Raw genomic sequence first — 17,790 nt, forward strand, 5'->3', positions numbered from 1 at the left:
GGGTAGGACTCAGGACAGTGGCGGTCAGTGAGAGGCCGGACACTTGAAGGACAACAATTGCTTGCCGTGTTTGTCAGAGGAGGGGGGCAGGTTTGATTCTGAGGACAGAACCTTCCTCTTCCTCCCCACTTCCCCCCCTTCAAAAAGTGCACCATTTGGAAAGTAAACCCCCTTCCCCACCCCATCCCACCCCCTTTCTTTATATCTCCTCCGGCACAGTGTGTATAGCTAACCGGAGGTCCGTTATTTCTGTTTCTTTCGCTTTTTAAAGGAATTTTTAAGTATTTTCTGGCTGGATAAATCCGACCCAAATGGAATTGGCTGGAGTAGGGCGGAGAGTAAACGCGTGCCAGTCCATGGCTAGACTGAAACAGTATATAGGCCATGCCACACTAATGATTGATGGCGTCTTATAGTGTCACCTGACCATTGCTGTGCCAATATATCAATAAGACAGACATTATAGCGCCACAGCGATGGCTGAGTGACCCTCGAAAACGCTATAAATCACCCGTGAGGCAATCGCTTTTGGGGTGGAGGGTGGGTGGGAACAAAGGGATGGTCGCAGCCGAAGAGGAGAATAAAGAAAACGCGGAGCAGAGCAACAGGGCAAGAAATGAGGTATCTATTGAATAGGAGACTTCCTCGATTGCGCCCGGTCATACAATATTCTATTGTTGTCATTATACCGTGATGTCCATAGCAAACGGTAGCTATCACTCTGTGGGCGAACTCACTCCCCAATGAGTTAGTTCCCTCAACCCTAGCTAGTATCACCAAATCACACTGACTCCTATGGCGGTGTTGGCTGAGTGACAAGACTTGTATTCCAGAGCATCTCGGAGGCAACCAACTGGTGAAGGAAGCCTCGTCCAGACACTAATTTTTTGTAGAGGTTACTGTTCTTCTCGCTTTCTTCTCCCTCTTCTTCTGCTTTCATGGGACACTTGGCTCTCTTCCTGGCAGAGATGAAAGTGGCTGAACGCCTTCTTGGGAGTAAGCCAATGCGGGGCGGGGCGGCTCTTGCACGATCTTCGCGGCTGATGGCCCGCTTCTCGAGATGCCAATGGAAGGAGGTCTCCCCGAAGCCAAGCCTTAGAGCCGCGCAGTCTCTCTTTATTCGTGCATAGTTCTTCTGCTTCGGTTTACAAATTTGGGGGAGAAGATCGAGAAAAACGGGTGCCAAATTTAGGCGTTTGGTTGGATCTTGATGTGGCACCCGCTTTCTTTATTGCTCAAGCTGCCCTGTCTTGAATTTCGTTGCTAACTAGGTTTCCTTTCTCTTCTTGCCTCCGGGCTGTACGTTTGGCATCAGTTATTTTTAAGAATATTCCTGCCAGATCAGAATGGGGGAGCCATGATTGGTTGTGTAACTGGGTCGACGGAGTGATTTAGGATTCATCCACCCATCCCTGATTGCAAATGAGTCCGTTTAATTTCGAAATACTTCGGCTTTTGGGGACACGACCTCTTCCTAATTCTTCCTACAGGCAGTTCTCGAAAACGTGATGTTGCTTTCCCTTTAAAAAAGGTCGCGGGGATAGTGGACAGCTTCTTACAGCCCCATCCTTTTGCGCTCTCTTGGAAATCATCTCTGCAGCTTTCCCTGGATTTAAATCCAAGGAGGCTTTTTTTTTTTTAACTCAAGCTTAATTTAATGACAGATTAAGAAATGCACTAAAAGAGCTACTCGCATTTGGGAGAAATCTGCACTGGAATTCACGTGGTCACATTCCAAGGCTGCCATTGCAAGAAAACCTATGGTATAGGTTTTCCTGTTTGAGCAGGTAGGATTTGTTAGACAGTGGTAAGAAAATCTGAAATGAGATAATTCTGTCCGTCCCCAGCCTCCAAGCCGGAAGATTCCGTCGAAATTAGTTCTTTTTAGTTTGTAGACCTGTGAGAAGGCTGAGATAAACAACAATAGATTTATTGTGGGCCACAGCACATTTTCTGCAGCTGGACATTCTGCAGCTCACATCAAGAATTGGACCGTTTCCATGATTTTGAGTCCATCAATCTGCTCCAATCTGTTGAAGTTCCTCCAATCTGCTGGAATGGTCCTTTCTTTTCCAGGAATACTTTCAAAAGACTGGCTGAAGAAGACACTGGGAAGCCCATTCGAAGAAGCTAAGCCCAATCAAAGGCAGGATAGTTGCCTGAATCAGAATGGTAACCCATGAATAAGCTCACAAGAAGGTCCAAGAAAATGTTCCCAGTTGTCCATAGAAGGGATATTAGGGACAGGACGGCCTAGGGAAGTTAGACCTTCCTTCCTCTCTGCAGGAAGGTTTTTGCAAGATCTGACTAGAAGAAAAGAGCCGAAGTGATATTGAGAAAGGAGAAGGATGTCTACCCAGGTCTCCAAGTCTCACACATTCATACAAATATTCCACTGAGGGATGTGTGCATGTCCATGCATGCAAACACCCACAAACACATATACATTGACACAGGTTTGTCTGTATTAAAAGATCCATAAATCAGATATTTTTCAAGAGTTGCAACTGCTGTTCATTTATCATGTGAATAACACAGCTAATGCATTTCACACACACACACATGTCCAACTTTCAGCAGAGGAGGAGGAGCCTATTATGCATCACTTCTGTCAGCACTAGAATAAATGCAACTTGAAGTGCATTTCCTTACCAGAAAAAGACAATGTATTATTTCATTCAGCACACTCTGTCCCACATAAGAAAATGCAATTCGATAAATAGGAGGCAATTCTTAAATGATCAGTTGGTTACTGATCCAGTTGGATGACATCCCACAGTTTGCTGTGACATATGATCTGCTTAGAGGGTATCACAATTTTCTCCCTGAATATTCTCCAGAGATGGACTTCAGATGGACTTCAGTTCCAAAATTCTTCCAGACAACATGACAATTGTTGAGAACTCCAGGTGAGTGCAGTGGCCAGACTGGTAAAAATTAGATGAGAAATCAGATAAATTTCCTTCAACCTTCCAGAGCTACTAAATTTCAAAATAATCTACTGCCTGTAGTGGGAATTGAAATTCAGGGCAAATAAAGGGCAGCAGGCTGCACTAAACTAAGAAGAGATAGAATGAAGGCATAGAGTTATTTAAATGTGCTCCAATACGGGAGGTTTTTAAAAAGAATTGGGTTATTTGTTTGAAATAGAATAGGATTTCCTGCTTGAGAAGGGGGTTGGGCTGGAAGACCTCCAAGGTCCCTTCCAGCTCTGTTATTCTGTTAAATCTTTTGAAACCCAAGGATTTTCTCCATTTACTTGGCTAGAATATAGATTTAGACAGAAAACCATGTCTGATACTATTAGAGACACATAAAAATACACAGGTATAAAATTTGCTAACCCAATTGCCAAGCTGTATTCTGCCACAATAATGAGACAGGTTTAGCACATGACTTAGTCAACAAACCATGATTAGACATGTGGGACTGCATTGCTACAGTATATGCTTACTTGTGGTTAAATGAACCATGTTTATGCCATTAATCCAGTATTTTAGATGTTTCTCACACACTAACCCATAAATAAACTATGGGGTTTCTGCAGTATCTGCATATTCTAAAATATGGTTCAGAATGCTCAATGATCTGGATCTCTTGCAGTTTGTTTTCCTGGAAAAATCTGTTATCTGCAAATACCCTTTAAAAAGAATTTCCTCTATTGCTGGAAATCACAGGTGCAAGGACTCCCATTAAGAAAAGAATCTGGAGCTAGGATTTCTAAAAAAAAAAAAAAAAAGCTCCTTATGGTTGGCATACAAATTGAATGCAACAAATATGCAAATGTGCCCCTCGATGCTTCCTGAGAATTGTTTATTCATCTTTGCTCAGCCCAGTGCCCTGCAAACTGTGTTGGATTTGGCCACCACTCCTGTGGCCACAATAGCAAGGAATTTGGGGAGTTCAAGCACAGCATTTGTGGAAAGTGCAACGTTGAGCGAAACTAATCTGGTTTAAATTAATAACCAATACTAGTCAAGGAGGCATCCTTCCGGGAGTTGTCCTTCCCCTTTTTTTCTCCTTTCTTCTTTGTCTTAAAGAAGCTGCTTGACAATCTTCTCTTAGCTATTGCTAATTGTTTTGGTTTTATTTTAATGTAAAAATTGTCTGAAATTGAGCTCATTTCTGGTGACTGCAGGAGACCTCCTTGATGTTTTCCTGACCAAAAAAAAGGGGGGGGGCTTCCGTTGGCTTTCAGGGGATTCTTGTCTAGCAGTTGCACCTATGAACAAACCAAGTTCGACCCCGTTTTTCTCTGCCTAACCATAACAAAGTGCGCTATTTTAGCGCGTTGCGCTAAGCCACTTTCATCTCAGCTTGTGTGGCTCGTATGGCTACCTTGGTTTGACGCAACAAGTCACACGACTGAGGCCCTTGCCGTTCTCAGCCAGAGTTTCGTGAGAAATCACTCATTGCGCATTTTGGTTTTATTTGATTGGTTTTATTTGCTCGTCCAGACGCTGAAACCACTTCGCGTTACCAGCAAAGCAGCTTCTAGCTAAGATCTTACAACAGCAACCTTTTGGGTCACTGCTTTGTGTCGCCTCCATCACGGAAGGGGGGCTACCAGAACTGGGCTGCAAAAACCTGGATTATTTTTTAACAGCCAGGTACGGGGCCGTTCTTGGTCACTGCATCTCCCGCAACAGGGAAGCTCACACTCCGCCTGTCCGCTCTCCCTTCCCTGCTCGCTCCTCCGTTGCCTCCGGTTTTGTTACGCGACCCTTCTCCCAAAAAATGTTGCGCGGCGTGAGAAGGAAATCGTAACGCGGCGCATTTGGATTTTATTGGAGAAAGGAAACACGGGGGGGGGGAACAGAGGAGAAAAAGTCGGGAAATTAGGGAAAGGTTTTTGGGGAAAAGAAATCATGTTCGGATTTTCTACTCGGGGTATTTCTTACCAATTACACCAAAGACCAAATATGCTTTATCTAGGTTCAGTTAATTGCGCGAATGCTTACACAACCGATTGTTAATCACGCTAGCCGTTAAACACCGTGGTTTAGCATGTTGGCTATGGGAACATAGCGTTGGAGTGTCATCCAGGGACGGTCACGTGGCAATGAACGTGGAAACGCTTGTCTTCCATAGCCAACGGAAGAGAGATGCTAGGACATAAACATACAGTATTTTGCACAGAACTGTTAGCAACACGTGTTTGGCTTTCAGCCATCCTATGGAGAAGGTAGATGTTAATAGAATTTGCTGCCTCAAACTTCACAGTTTCAGAGCAATATTGTTGTGGTTGTAAATGTATCTCAACTTGAGATACTTTTATAGGAAGAGAAGAGAGTTGTGGATGCTTTCACCTTTTTACTGGGGAGGAAATTACATGCTTTTTGAGCAGAAAGATTATAGTTTTGTCCAAGATGTTGAACTATACTCCTAATATTTTCATGTTTCATTCAAAGCTGTGTATTCCCACTAAAATGCTTTGGAGAGCAACCCTAACCCTAACTCCTGGACTAGTTGTGTCTAAATCCAAAGAATTTAGCTGTACCTAAAATATAATACTTAGTTCACCTTGGTTCATTCTGAAAAGCAAAGCCGGATCAGTCCTGGTTAGTATTTGAATAGGCAACTAGCAGGAAAGCCCAGGTCTGTAGACTGAACTAAGAAGTCATTAAAATATCCCTCAAAAAGATAATGACAATCCAGTACCACATTCCACCTAAGAAAACTCAACTTGGAGGAAATATTAAAATTCCACTAAGTGGTAGCACCTTCCCAACCCTTCAGCCATGCATGGCAATTGGCTTTTCTTAAAAGCTAGACTGGAGCTTTTAATGGAGCTTTGTGAAATAATAGAGATGCTATCCATTTTTTGCTGCTGCTCCTTGGAATCCAGCAATTAACATTTCCTTCAGAGAAAACTAGTGCCTCTATTCCAACATTGTTAATCAGACTCTAGTTTCTTGGTTTGCAGGATACAATGACTCCAAACAACTCACAACTCTGGATTTTGACAACCTGTCTGGCTAAAATGTGGTGTATTTGTAGATTAAAGTGCTATGGGATCAAAGCCAGCATTTAGAAGATTGAATTGCTATGTTGCACTCAATGAATAAATCCACAGCTATTGCTGAACCAATAGGATGGGAATATATACAGAAAACAAAGATACAAAAGAGGAGAAAGAACTATTTCTCTTAGACCATTTAGGCTGCAATAAATTCATTGTATACAGTTACCTGGGAAGAAATCTATTGGCCCTATAGGCCTATATTTTTGAAAAGGAATGCCCTTTAGACATAAATATTTATCTCTGAAGAGCATTTCAGGACCTTGCATAAATAACACGATCCATGGAAAGACCAAGAATCCTGAATATTATTAGAGATACAAGTATCTATAACAGGACGAAAAAGAGACCTGTAATGGTGACTCTTAACTACAAGGAATGACCTAGCCAGTTTGGTGCAGAGGTTAAGGCATCAGGCTGAAAACCAGAAGACCATGAGTTCTAGTCCCACCTTAGGTACAAAGGCAGCTGGGTGACCTTGGGCCAACCTTTCACTCTTAGCCATAGAAAGCAGACAATGGCAACCACTTCTGAAATCTTGCTGGAAAACCTGCAGTTTTGGGTTCATAGGCACAAACAAAAGCCAAAATTTCAAGGAATAATAAAACAAATGTGTACCTGCTAGGTTTATTCTGTAAAGTTTGCTCTCTCCGAGAAGCATAGATTAGTAGAGATGTCACAGAATAATTTCCAAGATTCATTAGACTTGCTCTTCAATGTGGAGTAAAATTCTCCTAGCAAAAATAGTTTCAATCAGTTCATACTTGGAAAATCTAGGAAGTAGACTGAGGAGCCTATATCAAATAATATTTTCATCCACCCTTCCAATCTGTGGATGAAGGCTGGAAAAAGAATAGTGCCTATTGCAGGTGAATGTCTATGAAAGTGTAAAGAATATTTGATACCTACATACATAAATAAATATACATTTAATTTATGCGACCACAGTATTTATTATTTGGATTATTAGTCCCTAGTATTCCACCTCATGAAGAGTTGGGTAATGTTAAGGTGTATCAGACCAATCTCATTTCATTTTTTCAATCAGTATTTTCCACAATAGATTGTAAAAATGCTGTGGACATAATATCTCTTGACTTCCATAAGGCATTTGATAAAGTACCTTTAGATTTTTCTGTTAACAAGCTAATTGAATATGGAATGGTATGTCTGCACCCTACCTGCCTTGTTACCAATCTGAATCCTCACCTGATCCTGAGCCAGTGTGTGCTTGGACTACTGTAAATTGGGTGATAGGATGATTTAGATTTATACCATCTTGACAATTGTTTTTTTATATGACTTCATGTTTATCTTTTTTTTTCATTGTGAAACCACCCAGAGATATCCTGGAGTGGAATAGCCTAGGAATTCAATGAAATAAACAAATAATGATGATTAAGGAGAGCTGATTGTAATGAGGAGATAAGTTGAATGCTTACCAACTTTGCAGATGGCTCAAAATGGGGTGGAAGGGTTAATAATTTTAAAAGACAGAATCAAGTTAAAAATCACCTTGATGGAATAGAAAAATATGTTGAAAATAACAGAATGAATTTTAATAAACAAATGCATCAGATTTCACCCACCAAAAGGAAATCATCATAAAATGGATAATCTCACAGATGTAATTCTTCTACTTTTTGGAATTCCATTACATTGATTTTTTAAAAAAATAAAAGTTATCTTATTTGTATATTAAATACTTTTATATTCCTTCCTCTTGCAAATAATTTAATTATTTGTAAATATTTATAAATACAGACTGTAAATTTGTTCTTTGGGTTGGGCTGCAAATGTGTTACAAATGACAAATGATGTGAAAGGAGCAATGAAAATTTGAAGCACCCAATTCAAACACTTCAAAGGCATTTCTAATTGGCCACAGTCTGATCACCAAATACATTTAAGGAAATCTAATGCCTTATCTAGAAGTTTATGAATTAGAGATGCAGTTCTCAGAATCTTTAATTAAGATAGTCAACAAATTATGGAAAATATATTCCATCACATCTTCACAGTACCATGTTGGGATAAACCTCTCTACAGCATGCAGCCATCATGTATTTAGTTTGCACCTATACTTTTTTTATATATAACTTTGTGATCTCTGGAACATACAAAGAATCACAGCTGTGAGAGGGCAAATATATTACATTGCTGTGATAAATAAATACATTGATGTGTGTAATCAGGAATCTATAAATTAGTTGGGGATTGTGGGTATCACATATTTTCATAGCAGAAATCCGGACTTGATGTGGTGATCTTCTTGGACAGTTTTCCTGGCCTTGACTTTCTAGAATGCTCATTAGTACTGAGATCAGTCTTCAGTCTTTTACTAAATTTATTTATTTTAATTTCCTGCCATACTTTCATTAAAAACCCATTTTATTGTCCCACTGTTATTATGGCATACAGACCACTGGCTGGGGAGATGTGGAGATAGGAGAGGATTCACTAGGAGCAATATTAAGGTAGCATGGCATTTGTTGTTGTTATTAATTGTGAAGTCATGTCCAACCCATCGTGACCCCATGGACAATGTTCATCCAGGCCTTCCTGTTCTTTACCATCCCCTGGAGTCCATTTAAGCTCACTCCTACTGCTTCAGTGACTCTATCCAGCCACCTCATTCTCTGTCATCCCCTTTTTCTTTTGCCCTCAACTTCTCCAGTGAGTCCTTCCTTCTCATTAGGTGGCCAAAGTATTTGAGTTTCATCTTCAGGATCTGGCCTTCTAAAAAGCAGTCAGGGTTGATCACCTCTAGGACTGACCGGTTTGACCGCCTTGCAGTCCAAGGGACTAGCAGGAGTCTTCTCTAGCACCGTAGTTCAAAGGCATCAATTCTTTGTGCTCGTCCTTTCTTATAGTCCAACTTTCACAACCATACATTGCAACTGGGAAAACCATAGCCTTGACTATACGCACTTTTGTTGGCAGGGTGATGTCTCTGCTTTTTAGAATGCTGTCTAGATTTGCCATAGCTTTCCTCCCCAGGAGCAAGTATCTTTTAATTTCTTGGCTGCAGTCCCCATCTGTGGTGACCTTGGAGCCCAAATAAAATCTGTCACTACCTCCATTTCTTCCCCATCTATTTGCCAGGATAGCATGGCATAGTTGGGAGCAAAATATACTCTAATAATGCAAAGGATTTATTAAGAATAAGTCACACAATCTGTCCAACTGACAGAATAGCTCTGAGAATAGAGTTGAACTGCAGTTCCTTGGTATTCTATGAGCTTTGTAGTTTTCTTGCAGACACTTCATTTCATTACCAAACTAGGTAACATCATCAGTGCTAGAAGGAAGCAAGTTTGTTCTAAGGGTGGCAGTGGAGAATTGACCTGAGATTTTAAGGAAAAAAGCTTTGCTTTCATATTAGCAGGGCTTAATAATCCACTTGTGCTTAATTTTTTATTTGACAAAATATTGTTCCCTGTAAAACACTGAAATGAATCTAGAAACTACATGGAACCTCATTCACATGGAAATTTCTCTGATAAAATATTATTTTCCTCTTCTTCTTCAGTGTAAAGCAAAACATGATCAAGTTAATCCACATAAATGGGTTTGCTGGAAATGTTTCTAGATGAGTGCACTCTGAACACCATTTTTGGTGGAAAGAAAGATGTATAATATAAATATGAAAACATCACATAAAATATGTTAGGAATGTGATTTGTTAAGACTGCAGATGCCCATGCCATGTGTTTTGCCACAGGGCTCACTGTACTCATTTAGTACAGTTTTAATTCAGCTTTTCCCATGCTGGTGCTTTTCAGATGCAGTGAATCTCAATTGCCATATTTGTACTAATAAACCAATAAATAATCAATAAAGGCAAGCAATGGCTAAGTGTAGCAAAATTAGATGTAGGACTGCAGATTTATTGAATCCAAACCAGTGGTGAAATCTAAAAATTGTTGCTACCAGTTCTGTGGGCGTGGCTTGGTAGGCATGGCTTGGTGGTCATGTGACCGGGTGGGCATGGCCAACTTGACGTCACGTATGTCACTCACTGTTAGAGCCAGGAGCTGCACATTCTGAAGCACATTCTGCCCTTCTGAAGCCCCCAACACTTTGAGTTTCCCTCCACTATCTGGCTTGACTGCCCAAGCGAACCTCAGAGCCTTCTCTTGCCCTGCTGTCCATCCAGAGGGCCATGCATTCTCCCCGCCAATCCTTGATACAAACTGCCCACCCTGTTTCTGCAAAGCATAGCCCCCCCCACCTGCAGAATGATCCAAAGAAGGGAGGGGGATGCTGCAGAAAAGGCTGCCTTCCACCCGGGCCTCCCGGGCCAGCTTCGCGGGACTTGGAACTCCAAAGCAGCCCACTGGATTCCCACCCAGCCACCTGCCTGCTCTCTTTTACCACTGGCGCCACTCCAGGAACTCGGCCCATGGAGTCCAGTGCTCTGGGGGAAGGAAGCTCAGCCACGCTGCTGCTTCCTGGCAGCGAAGAAGCAGACCAAGAGGGGCAGAAGCCCCCCACATGGGGAGGGTTGTAACCCAGGCCCAAGTAGGTAGTAATCAATGCAAACAGTTCCAAAACAAACAGACTTTATTAGAACAGCTGAGAATTAATTCATTCTCAGCATAGTCCAAACTAAATTAAAACAAACTCTTCATAACACAAATTCTTCAGTCTAATCACCAACCTTGGTATAATTAGGCAAACTGCCAAAGGCTTCTCTTGGCAAAAGTTCAAAAGCAGAAGATAAGTGCAGCAATACTATCAACATTGTTTTCCGACAAAGAGCCCAAGAGCCGTTGCTGGTCTTTTAAGCCTTATGGGAGGGGCCAATCATCTCTTGGCCCTACTCCCGAGTCATCCTCTTTGCTTTAGCTGCTCTTGCCTTCTAGCAGCTCTTCTCACATGTGTACTAGAGACAGGCTCCTCCTGTTCCTCTGCCTCTCTATTGTCAGCCTCTGGAGGCTCCGGAATCCTCAGATCACTCCCCGATGGCTCTGGCCCCATCTCTGCCTCCGATGCAGAGCCTTCATCTGAGCCTTCCCAAGCCTCCAGGACTGGCCCATGTTCTTCCTCAGCCTCATCGCTGTCCGACTCCGCTGCCAGCTCTGCAGGCTGCTGGCGAACTACAACAGGGAGAGGGCCAGGCCCGACCGCACCACCGCAGAGCCCGCAGCACTTTCTCTTCGACCTGAGCAGCGGCGCTTACCCAGATGGGCTAGCCCTTCATCTTAGCACTCCCTTGCCCACTGCCACCATTCTCTCTGCCCTCCCTCCCCACCTGGCTGCAGACCTCTGCCTGCCCAAAGCAACCTCCCGAAGCAACTCTGGCACTGTTTGCTTTCATTTTGCAATGGGAGAAGGAAGAAAGTGAATGGCAGCAGCGTGGCAGTGCTCCGGGAGGACAGGACCCAAGGCAGAGGGGAAGGCAAGTGGACGACAGTCAGCTAAAGGCCCCATGGAAGCCGAGTGCACCAGGTCCAAAAGGCGAGCGAGCCTTGGCATATCCCTCCAAGGGGCTGAGCGTAGCGGGTCTCCCTCCCACCACCAGTGTCAGCCTTACCTTCTAGAGATCCTCCACCGGTGTACTCAGCATGCCCAATGGGGCTGATGGTGGGCAACCCTTGGTGGAGATGTAGCTGCTCCGGGGCTAAGAGGGACGGCGCCACCATAGTGGAGGGGCTGCTGCACATGTCCCAGGGTAGCACAGTGGTGGCATCTCAACCAAGGGCCACCTGCCCATCCACTGGCCGGGCCAGGCTGGGTGCCAACCTCGGAAGGCAAGCAGGTGTGGGGGACCACCGGGAAGGCAGCATGGAAGGCAGGCAAGCATGGCAGGGCTGTAGGGAAGGGAATAGGCTGCTAGCTCCCTTCCCCACATCCCTGCCATTCTTCCCTGCCTTCCACGTGGCCTTCCACTTGCCTGCCTTCGCAAGCTGGCCACCGGGATGCTGGGAAGGTAGCGTGGAAGGCAGACAAGCATGGCAAGGCTGTGGGGAAGGGAGTAGGCTGCTCACTCCCTTCCACACAGCCATGCTATGTTTGCCTTTCTTCCACATTGCCTTCTGCTTGCCTGCCTTCGCAAGCTGGCCACAGGGATGCTGGGAAGGCATGGAAGGCAGGGAAGCATGGCAGGACTGTGGGCTGCTGATCACTTCGGGCGGGTGGCCAGCCAGCGATTGCCACCGGTTCAGTGAACCAGCCCCAATATTTGCTACCAGTTTGCCCGAACCGGTCCGAACCAGTAGCATTTCACCCCTGATCCAAACCCTAATGTACTGTAGATAGTGGAGACACTGTCATATGTGATTATATTAGGAATTTGGAACTAATAATTTATATTCCAGGTGAAATCTATGTGCATATACAATTAGTTTGAATTTGGTTTTGCTCTGCTTTCTGCAGCAGCCAGGTTTGAAAAAGCTATATGTGAAGATTGAAGGTGTAAACCAAAAATATATCTGGGACATAGACATTGTCTACATTATATTTTAGCCACTTCCAGATTCTGGAAGTTGATCTACAAGGAAATGTTGTTCTTGGAATGAAAAAAAAAACCACCTTTCTTAGGCCTTCATTAGCATACAGATTTACATTCCCCTTTAGCCATGTAGATAGTCATCAACTTACATCCACAATTGAATCTAAAATCTCTGTTGCTAACTAAGGCAGTTAAGTGAGTCATACCCCATTTGATGACGTTTTTGGCATGGTTATTAAGTGAATCACTACAATTATCAAGTAAATCGTGGTTCTTATGTGGATCTGACTTCCCCCATTGATTTTGTTTGTCAAAACCTCCTTAGGCAGGTTGCAAATAATTCCAGGGGCCTGGGAATCTGCAAACCATTGTAAACACACACCAGTTGCTAAGCATCTGAAGGTTGAACGTTTGACTTTAGAGGTGCTGCAACAGTCATAAGTATGAGAACTGGTCATAGGTCACTTTTTTCAGTTGCATTGTAACTCTGAACAGTCATTAAACAATGAACAATCATTGTAACTCAAGGACTACTCATACTAACCTACTGAATGTCCTTGGCCTAATTGTTCCCTCCCGCTTTATTTTACTCATTGAATCATTCTGGACAGATGGCACAGGGCCATTTTGGGACAAACATGGGCTAAACCTGTAAAAAACAACAGGGATAAAAATCAGGGGGATTTAAGTCAAACCATACTCTTTGCTTTTCCAAAACAGTCACCATAATTTTAAGCTAAATTAACAGAAGGTTGTGCTCTAGTTCCATATCTAAAAGAGTAATTGGTTTTGCTGCCCCCTTCAACCTTCCTCTCCTCCTTTAGTTTCACCCACACAACCTGACTATTCAGCCTTTGTGTGTCACTCTGTGGATGACAGCAAAACCCCTTTCAGTGCCGAAGTCTTTATGATATGCATGTGATTGATGTAAGACTGCTCAAGGGAGATAATTTTCTTTTCAGTTTCTGTATGCCATTTTTAATGGCTCTGCTGTACCTCCTGCTTCTCTTGCAGATAGAGATGTTATATATCTTAAAGAGGAGCTGTCTGGGGCTTGATTTCAGAAATCAAATGCTGGTGAAGCAGCTGTTAATCTTCTCGTGTGCTGATCCTGAATCTGAGACAGGACTAAATACACAAGTGTTGCATGGTTAAGCACATGTGTATGTGTTTTAGCAACTTCAGGAAAGTTTTCTTTATGGATGAAAGACTAGCCCCCCCCAAATTTACTAAAATCTCCAAACTGTTTAGAACATATCGAATAAACCACATAAATGAGCTAATCAATCTATAGGGATTTTCTCATGTATCATTTTTACCACACCAGTGATATTAACTTCCATCAGATTTCTTTAAAAATCACAATGAACAGGAAATTTGATGATTTATTGTTGTTACGTTCTGTCCAGGAAGAAGTAATATAGTCTTCAGCTGCCTGGGAAATTCATATCTTCACCTCTTTCATTCCATTTCCTCCTTTTGCCTTATCATCATTAGTTGTTTATCATATGGGTTATGATTAATCATGAATAACTACTCAGTATTCTGGCTGGTGCTTCTGATTCTGAAATAGAGCAGTAATTTGTAACAGAAGAAATAAAGATATCTACAAGGTGGTTGGATTCATTTTAAAGGTAAAGGGGAATTGCAATTAAAATAATATTTAGTTTTGCTTTACAGTGATGGCAGAAGGCTGCTTTTCTGGAATGGGCTAATATGTAGTATATCTTTTTTGTGGTTTAGAATAGGGCTACTCTATTTTCTCTGGGCAGCGAAATCCAGGTGACCCAGAAATGAAAATAGGCAACTGAACATTCCCTTTTTGTTGATATCTAGAAGCTATCTGGCTACTAGAAATTGCAACCTAAGGATGTGCAAATGCATGTGGTGATCCTATTAGAGCATTGTATAAATCTAGCCCTTATAATTTCTGAATTGTTTACTTGCTGAGCAAATTATTCTAGTTGTGATTTGCTTGCAATTGCATGTCCTGTGAATACAGTTGAAATATTTTAATCTGCTCAGATATGGATTAACTACTGTGCAAAGAATCCAACAGGGCAGAATTCCAGAACTGCTGTGCTTTAGATCTACTTGAAGCAACGTAAATATATTAAACTGTTATAGAAAAGGTCTAGAAAGAAATCCAAATAATTCATACATTTACCCTTTCCTAGCAGTGGGAATTTGAACATCTTTTCATAAATCTTCCAGATATGGTGGACTTCTATTCCCAGAATTCCTTTCAACCTTGCTGGCTAAATATTTTGGAAGAGTTCAGCATATCTGGAAGACACTAAATTGGTGACAGTTGGTTTACAGGAGTATTTTTATTTAAGCAGGGAAAAAATATGAGCTATAAAGTTATAAAGTTATAATCAAACAGAGCTTGTTATCCAAATCTAGATATGAATTGACAATTAGTTTTTGGAAGATTTATTGCATTGTTTAAAATTATTATTCTAATAAGCAAAAAATCATTGCTATATTTCCTAGAATTCAAAGTTACCCTGGGTCAAAAGATCCAAGGAGAAACAGAATGTCAGATTTAGTCATGTTCTTCCCTTAATAAGATCAGCAAGATTTTATTTACACATTTCAAGTATTGCTGTCTTATTTTCTCAAACCCCCCCCCCCCCACTTTAGACTCGTGTAAGATTTATTTCTGATATCTATAAATTCTGCCAATGATCTACATGGAAACATGTTAGAGCTGATCCCTTCAAAAACTAGAGGAAACCTGTGAACAATGATTTGTGGAGGACAGAGATAGAATGGGTGGAGAACAAGAGGGATGCAGTCTCTTTCTTCTGAATGTATTGATCAGATGTATATTCGTCCTGTTTTGTGGCTTAGGCTTGTTATAAGATAATTTACTGCCCATTAAGAATGTTTATGTTTTGATGGCTCTGTCTACAGTATTTGGAGTTTATTAGAAGATCAAGAAGGATGGCCAAATACTGTAATTAAATAAGGACAACTTTCTTGTGCTAATTTGTAGGAAAGAATGGCTGTTATATATGGTCTATCGACATAGGGACAAGGAGCAATTAGGACAGTTTGTTTAAATTTTATGAATTTGTTTCGTTTATTAGATAAATTTCCAGGCACATTTTGCCTGCCTATCTCCCTACCTGTATTCTCTTCTCTTCTCTTCTCTTCTCTTCTCTTCTCTTCTCTTCTCTTCTCTTCTCTTCCCTTCCCTTCCCTTCCCTTCCCTTCCACTCCCCACCCCTCCTCTCTTCTCTTCTCTTCTCCTCTCCCCTCTCCCCTCTCCCTTCTCTCTTCTCCCTTCTCCTTGCCCTCTCCTTTGTTCTCTCTTCTTCCCTCCTGCACCCTCTCCTCCCTCTCCTTTCTCTCTCTCTCTCTCTCTCTCTCTCTCTCTCTCTCTCTCTCTCTCTCTCTCTCTCTTTGGAGGTAAGAAAGGGAAGACAAAAGTATTCGTGTTATTTTGCTATGTTAACTCTGTTTACATAGCTATTTTTCCTTTTTGTTCTTATCTAGTTTGAGAAAATGTTTTTTTAAAGAAAATAAGTTCCCTTGGATTGATATAAAGTGCTCTTTGTGTAATTATATTGAAATATAATTCAACTGTTAATTTCAATTTGTTTCTTTTTTCTGAAATGGAAAAGATCTATCTAGTCTTTTTAAGAGAACAGAGCATTTTGAGCAATGGTAATACTTATAATGTCTGAACAAAAGTCTCTCTATACAGAACCTTCCTCCTCATTGCTGAAAGCTAAAAATAATGATTTTTCACTGAAGCTGTTTGCCATATAAATTCCATAGAAATGCAATGAGGTTGGGATTTTATGGGTCAAAATAGACAGCAGAAATATGAATGTGATAGAAATATAATAAAAATTTATATCTTTCAATGTAGCTTATTCAGATGTTTTGCAGGGCATCCCAGATATTTCAATCAGCTTTCAACTGGATTGGATATGGTTGGATTAGCTGCAGATTGGCTAACTTCTACAGCTAACACTAATATGTAAGTATGTAAATTGACTAATAAGATACTTTTAAGCATCATTAACTCAGAAATTAGCTTAGATTGTTTTCAGAAATAAAATACACTATCTTACTGTCTATGCAAAATATTTGTTTTTTTAAATTAGCAACTGTACAAAAAAATCCTCATTGCAAGAGTTTGTCCATTTTTGCACGCATAAAATTAAGGTGAGAGCTTATTTTATTTCAGGGTAATGCTCCATAGTAGTTATAAGGAACAAAACCCAACAAACATACTTGAATTCATAATTAATGAACAATAATTAATCACATAAAATTTCACATTCATAGATATTAATACATTTATTTTATAGTACACAAGAGGTTTTAGAGAGAAGAAAATAACTTGATCCTCATATTTACCAATGTCAGCAGATAGGTTAGCATTTATATTTTGCATGCCTCTTGTTAAGAAAGAAGAAAAGAAAGAGGGGGAAAAGGGTAGCATTTACCATATATGACATGAAAAATGGTTCTATAGAATCACTGAGAGTTGCATAGCCAAACAGATAAACAGAAAATAATTTGTTAGTGAAAACAAGAAGAGCAGGTATTAATTTGTTAAAACTAAGGGAGGCAAATGGGAAAAACAGCAATTTGTACCTCTCCAGAAAAAAATAGAATAAAAAGTTCAGTTCTGAAGAAGCTTCTTGGATGAGAAAAAACTCAAGAAAGTCCAGTTGGAAAAGCTCTTTGGGATAACCATGACCTGGATTATTGAGAATCTCCATAGACAGTGATATGTTGAAATCTCTTCTTTTTCTTTTGCCAGTGGTATTTGGGAGTTGTAGTCTCAGGCATATCTGGAAGGCATCAGAAATTGTTTTAAAGATCTAAGCAAGAATTTCTAGAATGCATATGGGTCAACATAAAAGGAAAAAAGAATGACATTGCCATAGGTATATACTACAGGCTATCCAATCGAGCAGAAGAAATAGAATAGATGGACTTTTTCTAATCACTTAACCAATTTATATAGAAAACACACCACAGTAGCAATGTAACTACTCTGACATCAACTGGGAGACAAACTGCAACAAATGAAAGATTCAATAGATTCCTGACCCACCTAGCTGACAACTTCATCACCCAAAAGGTAGAGGAGGCAACTAGAGGGACAGCTATACTGCATCTTATTCTTACCAACATAGAAGAAATTATAGAGGGGGTTGAAATTTCAGGGACTTTATGGGAGATTGACCATGTCATATTAGAATTCAATATAAAAAAGGCACAAGCAACAGAACACAATCAGAGCCAGTTTCTTAGACGTTAAAAGAGCTGATTTTAACAAACT

General features: G+C 41.1%; 1 protein-coding gene across 3 annotated transcripts in view; it reads left to right on the top strand.

Moving 5' to 3' along the window:
• The window catches only part of GAD2 (glutamate decarboxylase 2), a 49,266-nt gene that overhangs the window by 3,680 nt on the left and 27,796 nt on the right, over positions 1 to 17,790 (top strand). For all 3 annotated transcript variants that reach the window (XM_034402447.3, XM_034402448.3, XM_034402449.3), the window contains exon 5: positions 16,383 to 16,473. In XM_034402447.3, coding sequence (XP_034258338.1) covers positions 16,383 to 16,473 — 91 coding nt within the window. The remainder of the gene's footprint in view (positions 1 to 16,382; positions 16,474 to 17,790) is intronic.

Source organism: Pantherophis guttatus, chromosome 4, assembly GCF_059756535.1.
Source record: "Pantherophis guttatus breed Tessera chromosome 4, ASM5975653v1, whole genome shotgun sequence".
Taxonomy (NCBI): domain Eukaryota; kingdom Metazoa; phylum Chordata; class Lepidosauria; order Squamata; family Colubridae; genus Pantherophis; species Pantherophis guttatus.